The sequence below is a fragment of the Alligator sinensis genome, unplaced genomic scaffold, assembly GCF_000455745.1.
Source record: "Alligator sinensis unplaced genomic scaffold, ASM45574v1 scaffold1542_1, whole genome shotgun sequence".
Classification (NCBI taxonomy): Eukaryota; Metazoa; Chordata; order Crocodylia; family Alligatoridae; genus Alligator; species Alligator sinensis.
Genome location: NW_005842452.1, coordinates 587,432 through 595,946, shown reverse-complemented (window position 1 = coordinate 595,946; position 8,515 = coordinate 587,432). Strand labels below are relative to the sequence as shown.

Genomic DNA, 8,515 nt, shown 5'->3' with positions numbered 1-8,515 from the left:
CTTGGCACTGGCTGGTGTAGATACCTCCAATGTCTCTCCCAGAGACCCCGTCCTGAAGGGCGAGGGGCTGAGGGTGCCTCTTCACGGCAGCACGTTCAAATTGCAGGCACCAAGGTCGTCTGAACCTTCCTGAACCTCATCGGACCCCAAGCTGGGGACGAGGGGCAAGGGCTAGGGGACGATCCCATCACTATGCCCACCCCTGCAGCAGCACAGGAGCTGCCAGTGCCCCAGGAAATAAATTATCTCAGAGAGGGAGGGGGGGGAGATTAAAAAAGGGAGGAAAAGGAGGAGAAGGACGAGCCGGAGGAGACCCTCCGGCTTAGATCTCCAGCAAGCTGCTCTGCTCGGGGCTGGTGGTGTCCTTGTCATCGCTGGCTAAGCCCTCCTGCATGGTGGCACCGGGCGAGCCCCCAGCAGCCGCCTCCTCCCGCTCAGCCTCCCCCTCGGGGGGCTTGGCAGCCCCCATCTCGGTGTGGGTCTTCTGGTGCTTGCTGAGGTGGTCGCTGCGCGTGAACCGCTTGTTGCAGAGCAGGCAGGTGAACTTCTTCTCTCGGGTGTGGGTGCGGACGTGGCGCTCCAGCTCGTCTGAGCGCGTGAAGCGCTTGCCGCAGAAGAGCCAGTTGCACACGAAGGGGCGTTCGCCCGTGTGCCAGCGCAGGTGGGCTTTCAGGTGCGAGGCCTTGCCGTACACCTTCCCGCAGCCCGGGATGTGGCAGCTGTGGATGGGCTTCTTCCGGAGGCTGGCAGCCGAGGCACCCAGGCGCTCCAGCTCCTGGCAATTGGGGCAGTCGCATGTCGAACGGCCGGTGGTGCCCCCGAAAGAACCACTGCGCGGCGCCTTCAGTCCAATCCCGCTCTCCATCAGGGAGTTGTTGGCCACCGGCTTGGGCTTGTACATCTCCTGGGACAGCATGTGCTGGCTGGAGGGGAGTAGGTGGGAGGAGGAGGTGATGCCCACTGCCGGGTATGGGGCAGGATTCAAGGGGGTGAAGTCGGAGCTGTAGCTAGGCAGCTGGGGGCTGAGGGAAGACTGGGTGGGCATGGACTGAAGGGAGCCCTGCAGGCCATCCGACTGGGGCTGGGTGCTCAGCCAGTTAGTGTTGGAGTGCATGTCCCACCAGGAGGCTGTGGCATTGCTGGAGCTGCCCGAGATCCCGGGGTGGATGCCAGTTTTGTACCAGGAGCCGTAAGGATGGGTCATGTCTAAGGAGGTGTAGACGCTGGGAAGGCAGTCGGCCGAAGGGTGTCCCTTGGAGACCAGGAGGGACGATGGGTCCTGAGAGCTAGAGGAGGTCGGGAAGGAGTGGGAGAAGGGGCTGTAGTCATTGCAGTAGGTGGTGGAAGCCTGGGGGCTGGTGGAAGGCGACATCAGGCCGTTCCCACTGGGGAAGGCAGCAGTGTAGGAATCCCCCATGGCCTCAGAGCCACGGACTTTGGGCACGGAGATCTCAGCACCCAACTGGTACAATTTCTTTCCCGGATTTCCCCCTGCTTTCCCCGGAGTGGCCGAATCCCGGATTGGACTCGAGCCTCCGAATTTATTGCAGGTGGCTGTCAGCATAGCCAGTGGGCTAGAGCCATAGCGGGCTTCTTCCTGGCGGAGGAGAGAAAAGAGGATAAGGCGTCAGCACAGGAAGGCAAGACTGCCGCTTTCGGTTTGGGGTGGGGCTCTATAGGGCACAAGGCAATTAAAGCACATTATCACAGGGGACGGGAGATGACCCATAGCTAAAACAATCAGAGCAGCAAGATACTGTCTGCCTGGCTGAGCATCTGATAGCGCTGTGGCCTCAGTCCTGGGAACCAGTGCTTTCCTCTTGCCAAACCCCAGCTCTGCCACTGACTCCTAGTGGGGACTTAGGCATGTCACTTCCTCATCCCTTGCCTTAGTTTCCTCTGCTGGAAAGGACTGCTGCCAGTTTCCCTCCCTGCCAACAGAAGCATCATGAGGGTTCGTAAGCATATGAGGCACCATCAGTGCCACACGATCAAAACCCATGACTCAGCCACCCCCAGAAAAGCACACAATGGATTTAAAAATCAAGAAGCTTTACGTATTTAGGGCCTCTGGCATTTGCCTCTGGCTCTTGACCTTTGAGCAGGGTCAGATTTGCTCCACGGCTATGCAGGCAACACATTCAATTAGGAGGGGGTGGTAGTGAAAGCTGAGTTTTGCATGTTATGCCCATGATGCCAGGAGCTGGGGCTTGAGGACAGACAGCCCCTATTGCCTGATTCCTGAAAAGCTCACAAGAGCTGGCAGCCAGCCGAGAAGGGCCCAAACCTGTTTGGCCCCTTGCTTCAGCACCTCCGGGCCTTTGGCGCACTGAGCCAAAAGGCGCTTCGATGACACAGGGCATTAGACAAACAGGGAACTGAGGCATAAGGGCCCCGCTCATCCAAGGTGTTTAGGCACCTTACCACTGTGAGGAACTACCAGATTTTGAAAGGTATTTAGGTCCGCAAGATGCCTGGTGGATTTTCCCAAGTGCCTGAGTGTTTCATTCCCAGAGAAGCCAATGCTTTGGAAAATCCCACTCAACACCACTCTACAGCTTCGGCCATTAAGATATCCGATGATTAAAATAGGTGACTTGACCAGGGCTATACAATGATCCTGTAGTAAAGCAGGGAATTAAAATCAGGTGGCACCTACTTCTCTCCAAATTAAGCCCTTACCTCTGGTGGCCATCACAGAGGACAGTCCGGTTGTCCTCTATCCTCTATTGATACGAAACTGGACCCCTTTCTGTCCTCTATTGAATCTATTAATCTATTTATTTTCTTGAAGAGAAAAATAGAGGGCATAAAGGCGTCAGGTTTCGTATTGATAGAGGACAGAGGACAACCAGACCGTCCTCTATGATGGCCAGCCCCCTGACCCCTTTCCTTGTAGACTTTGGCTTGAAATCTGAACTCAGAGCAGAGGCACCGTACTCCTGTCCTGACCCTTGTGTCTCTCCTGGGCTCAAACTGTGGCACAGTGGTAAGTGCTTATTGCTATTTCTGCAGTGGATTTAAAAGGAGCAGTTTTGCCCCAGGGAATTCCTGTTTTTTTGGCATGGGTTTGTGTCTGGAAACATCAAAGCGCTGGGGTTGCCTCCACAGACAGTGGCTGCCATGTAGTCCCTGCCACTGAGACTGCAATACATTGTGGGAGTTGTAGTCCTGCCAGGCAGCCTGCCCGGTGAGGGGAATGAGGGTGCGAGGCATCTGAACTACAACGTGGTGGCTCAGGCTGACTCCCCTTCAGGCCAACTAAGATTACTTCAAATTTTTTGGGTTTTTGTGTTTTTTTGCAAAATTGACATTGGCCCTAAAAATTTTCACATTTCACCTCACTTTTCCAAGAAAGTGAGAGCCACCGGCTAGCTCTTCGTGGTTCACAATAGCCATGTACCCCTCAAAAACCTTTCACACAAGGGCACGTCAGGTTTTCCAAGGGGCCTATATGAATTAGGCACTCAAAACACAGCACCCAGAGGTATATGCTTTGTGGGGAACTTAGCCAGTCACTAAAGAAGACGAGCTGGGAGTTGTGTCTAAACACAAAGCTTTAGCTTTTAAAGCCACGCTTCGATTTTCTGGGGCCTGACTCATGGCTCTCCAACGGTTGGCGTTGGCCCTGCAGCACGGAGGCCCCTTTGAAAATCCCAACCTTCAAAAATGCATATACATGACTCATCGCTGCAAGGAGTCGCTCATGGGTTTTAAGGGCAAGAAAGGGACCGTTAGATCATCCAAATTCCTCCATAAAACAGACCAAAGAATTTCACTCGGTTGCCCTTGTCCTGCGCCCAGTTGCTAGACTAAAGTCTAGTCAGGCAGAGGCTGGGAGGAGAAAAGGCAAGGCATGGAGGATAAGGAAAGGCTGTGGTGCAGATGGCTCTGAGGACACTGCTCCAAACAGCACCCACTAAAGAGCAGAAAGTGGTTATACATCTGGCAGCTGGGACTGGAGACAAGCTGGCTAGAGGGAGAGATGGCAGAGGAAAGGAAAGGCATTCAGGGATCATCTGGGGTTATGGTAGGGTGGCCATCATAGGGGACGTTCCGGTTTTCTGCTACTCTGTCCTCTGTCCTCTATTGTTATGCAACCCAATGCCTTTATGTCCTCTATTTTACTCTTCAAGAGAAAAATAAAGGACATAAAGGTGTCCGGTTTTGTATCAATAGAGGACAACCAGACTGTCCTCTATGATGGCCACCCTAGGCTACGGCCAGCTCCCTGGTCAGCCATTGGAGGGATGCTCCAAGCTGCTGCTCTTGAGTAGCCTGCAAACCTGGGCCTTGAGCATGGTCCTGGGGCACCCCTTAGGGAGCCCTCTCCATCTCACTGCCAGGGTGGATGCAGGCAGGGTAGGCATAGGGTTGCCAACCCTCCAGGATTGCCCTGGAGTCTGCAGGAATTTGAGATAAATCTCCAGGAGACTACTGAGAGTCACCTGGGAGATAAATGATAGGGCATTCATTAAAATAGTCATTAATGTCATTACATCATGCGATAGATTCAAACAGCTGGCGACCCTAGGTAGGAAATCAAGTCATTAATGTCATGACATCACGTGATGGGTTCAAACAGAGTTGGCAACCCTAGGTAGGCACCAGCGAGCTTTAGGTCACAAACGAAACTTTGAAACCATGAGCCGATGGAGCAAGCTGTCTGGATCCCGAAGCACTATTTTGGGGAGGTGTGAACTCTCTGAGCAGGGACACGCAAGGGACAATCCCTAGTGTGGGTCAAACTTGGAAGAGGCCTGCCATTATGTCTTACTCAGCAGCAGGTATTTAACCCAAGTATCCATGCAATCTTTTCTCCAATGCCTAATGAAGGGTGTTTGTGCCTGAAAGCTTGCAATTAAAGATTTTTTTTTTTTTTTGGCAAAAATCTTGTTGGTCTAATAAAAGATACCATCTCTACTACGAGTCCTGATTGGTACTTAACCCAGACTTTCAGGGATGGAACTGGGAGGTGTGAATCCCACACTGAGCTGAGCTTTCCACCAGAGCTTGGTATCCTGGATGATTTGTAGCTAGGTTGAATGCACCTCATGCTCAACCTCACCTGGGTTGGCAAGATCCTTCCTGCTCTAAAAATAGTTTATCTTCAAGGCAGGCTCAGCCAGAGGTTTCTGAACAGAGCAATGGCACAGGGCTTGGGGGTATCTACAGGTTTATGTCCATTGCAGCACAAGTACTTGGAATTTGGAGGCAACCGAATTGCTCCTTGGGGGCGAAGCAAAGGCAGGGCAAAAAACATCTGACCCAGCCCATCACCCAATGAGAAGCAGATCCAGGAGCATCCCATCAAATGGGTCCTCTCCCAGCCACCCTGCTTGTCTTGCCCTTGCTCCCTATTCTGGTCAGCTGGCACCTCTCAATCCTGCCGTCCCAGTGCCAGCTTTCCCACTCAGCTCTGCAGATGCCCCTTGAACCAGCCTTCCAGCTTCCAGCTCTTATCTGAGGCCTAGGACACACACACACACACACACACACACACACACACACACACACACCCACCCTACTATTCCAGTCTGCAGACGGGATAGGTCAGAACTGAGTAATGCTGGACTTTCAGTCCACTTAATGCACAGACCTTGTCTCTGTGCCTCTGCAAAGGACAGCCACATTTCTGGGGTTAACAAGCTCTCCTAATTGACTTTCCAAATGAAACTAGAGGGGAGATTTAGAGCAGGGACTTGCAACGTGTCTATCACACTGCCTGATACCATAGACATCATAAAGCCAATATGGTTATCATTAATAATGGCTTCAGAATTGGAATTTGTCCAGGATGTTGGATTAACACCTCATACTTCTAGAAAGGGATGTGTTTTTGCTAGGCTTTGACCATGCAAACATTTACATATGTGCTTAATTTTAAGCAAGGGAGTAGCCATCCGTAGGATTATTTCCACGCTTGAAGTTAGAAGGGTTTATGTCTTGAAGGGATCAGGGTCTTCATGGCCCCATGTTGTCAGAATTGGTCTCAGATGTCCTGTTTGAAATCTGAATCATAAGAAATGCATGGTTGGTTTTGCCTTGGACTTGCGGAAGGACAACTAATACGTATGACTGAGAGTGCACAATCTGGGGCATTTTGCATAGCCAGTTTCATCCTTCCGTGCCATTTAACAGCCCTGTAACGCATTATGCTGCACATTTGGGGGGAAAAAAGAGCTATTTTTACATTGAGGGAGCTGGGAGGAAACACATTGTTCATGGGGGTTTTCTCATTTGGGAGGATAGGGCAGGGAGGAGAGAGAGAAGACATTCCTCCAGAGTTTTTCTCTCTTTTTTTTGGATGGAAAAATTCATACACCTGGGCAAAATTTGACACGGAAACAAGTCCCCATGTCTGAGTCCAGAACACAATGTGAAAAGACTTGAAATTCAAGAAGCTTTGCATTTTCTTCCAGGCATTTCGCAAACTTCTGCTTATAGCATTGTGGGCAGAGGTGAAATCCCAACCTGCTGCAAATGCAAGGAAAATTACCTTCCCCATGACATGCAGCATAACATATAATGATGACTTTCAACCCCTTATGATCTAGGAGGCCTTGCATGTATAGCTCCAATGATCAGCTCTGGAACCCTGATCTCAGGCGCGTCTACACGTGCACTTTAATGCGCATTAGCCTATTTTAATGTGCATTAAAGTGTCACAGACAAACAGTGCTCTTTAGCTAAATAGGCTAATGTACCTTTTTCTAATACCTCACAGTGGAGGTACTGGGTTGAAGGCGCATTAAAGAGTTGGTTTAATAAAAGATATCAGATTTACCCAAAGACCCTTGTCTGCCTGTGTCCTTAGACCAACATGGGTACAACCTACACCCCTCATTACCTAAAGCGCATTAATGAACTTAACATCTCTGTGACAACCGGCTGGATTTTTTTTTCCCCCATGGAAAACTATACATTTTGGGTGAATAATCAATCTTCCCATATTCCCACCAACCCTCCAAACTTTTCTAGTTGGAAATGTTAATAATAATAATTGTAGTTTAGATGCTTTTTCTCCCCACTACCATGTTCTCCTATTGGCTGGGCTGTAACTTCCACAATACACTCTGGTCTCCCTCCTGCTGGGTATTGCGGGGTGAAATGGGAGATAAGGAGCCCAGTCCATGGAAGGAATGAGGGCATGCGGCAACTGAATGGCAGCCGTTGTGAGGCACTGCAGCGGTGTCGCTGACTCAGCACCTCTGTTTTTCAGGCACTTGCTGATGTGACGAAAAAGTTGAAATTAGTGGCGGAAAAGAAGTGACCTGAGGATGGGTACGGTGGTACCCAAAAGCTCATCTATGTCTCTCCCAACTATACAGTTAGTCCAATACAAGATATCACCCACAAAAATCCTTGCCTCTGGCAGAAAGAAGACACCTTTAGACAAAAAAAGAAAACTCACAGTGAAAACCCAGTTTCCCAGAAATACTCGGAGGAAAAATAAAAGAAAATGGAAAAACATTTCTGACCACTCACATCACCCATCTTGTTCTCTGCACTGCTGCAGTCTGTTAAAGAGGAGATGCACCCGCTTTTCTCTCTCCTCCAGACTTGACTATTGTTCCTTCTTGGTCCTCTTTTTATTCCTTAGTATAAAAATACATCTCTTTACTCGCAAAGCATCTGACTGCTCATGGTGTATCTGGTGACCTTTTGCTGTGGGAATTGGCATTGCCACAAATATCCCATGGCTGAGGTGGCACAGACACCAGCAGTTCTTCACCTGCATAAAGTTTGGGGGATTTTCTTTGCAGCATTAGTTGCATTAAGGTAGCATCCGCTGAGATCACAGCGGCTACATGTACAGCGCCGAGCACGGTACGTTTGAGTTCAGTCTTCGACAAAGACAAGGTTACTTTCTCCTTTTTACAGGTGGGAAACCGAGGCTCGGTTTCTCGGAGTCTAAGTGATGTGCCTGAGAGCATCCATAGAGTCTGTGGCAGGAGGAAGAACTGACTCCTCTCCTTAGTCTCAACCCTGTACCTATGACTCAGATGGGCCAGAGACTCAGGCACTTTAGCATGGGCTGAGCTCATCTAGCACTCAAAAACTCACAAGCTGGGTCCCAAGACATAAAGGCCCCTTTGCTTTCTTTTGTTGTATTTGCTCCTGGCTGTGAGGTCTTTGCAGGGGTGATCATCACCTTTTCACAGGACTCCAGGAGCAGGGCCTTGAAACACAACCGAATGGCCCATCTCATGCTTCAACGTGTTCCTGACTCGGAGGCTGGCGGGAGAGGGCTGGCTGAAACTCCAACCACAGAGAAGCTGCTGGAGTTCAATCAGTAAACCCCTCTTCTGCGCTGACATGCAGGAAGAAGACGAAAAATCCAGCTTTGCTGCATAAAAAGCCTCCAAACCCCTTGGCTTCTTTCCCCCGCGCTCGTCTCCTTGTTCTGCTCCTCATAATGCTTCCGAGAGACTCCTGTTTCCAATCTCTCCTCCCTCTCTCTCTCTTTTTTTATGGCCTTTTAATTGAATTACGTTGTGGCATTCAAAACCCC

General features: G+C 50.4%; 1 protein-coding gene across 1 annotated transcript in view; it reads right to left on the bottom strand.

Moving 5' to 3' along the window:
- Nucleotides 1-267: 267 nt before the first annotated feature.
- SP7 (Sp7 transcription factor) overlaps nt 268-8,515 on the bottom strand; it is a 20,890-nt gene continuing 12,642 nt past the window's right edge. Inside the window, exon 2 of the mRNA XM_014523146.2 lies at nt 268-1,597. Within this exon, the coding sequence (XP_014378632.2) occupies nt 323-1,597 (1,275 nt within the window). The 3' untranslated portion in view covers nt 268-322. The remainder of the gene's footprint in view (nt 1,598-8,515) is intronic.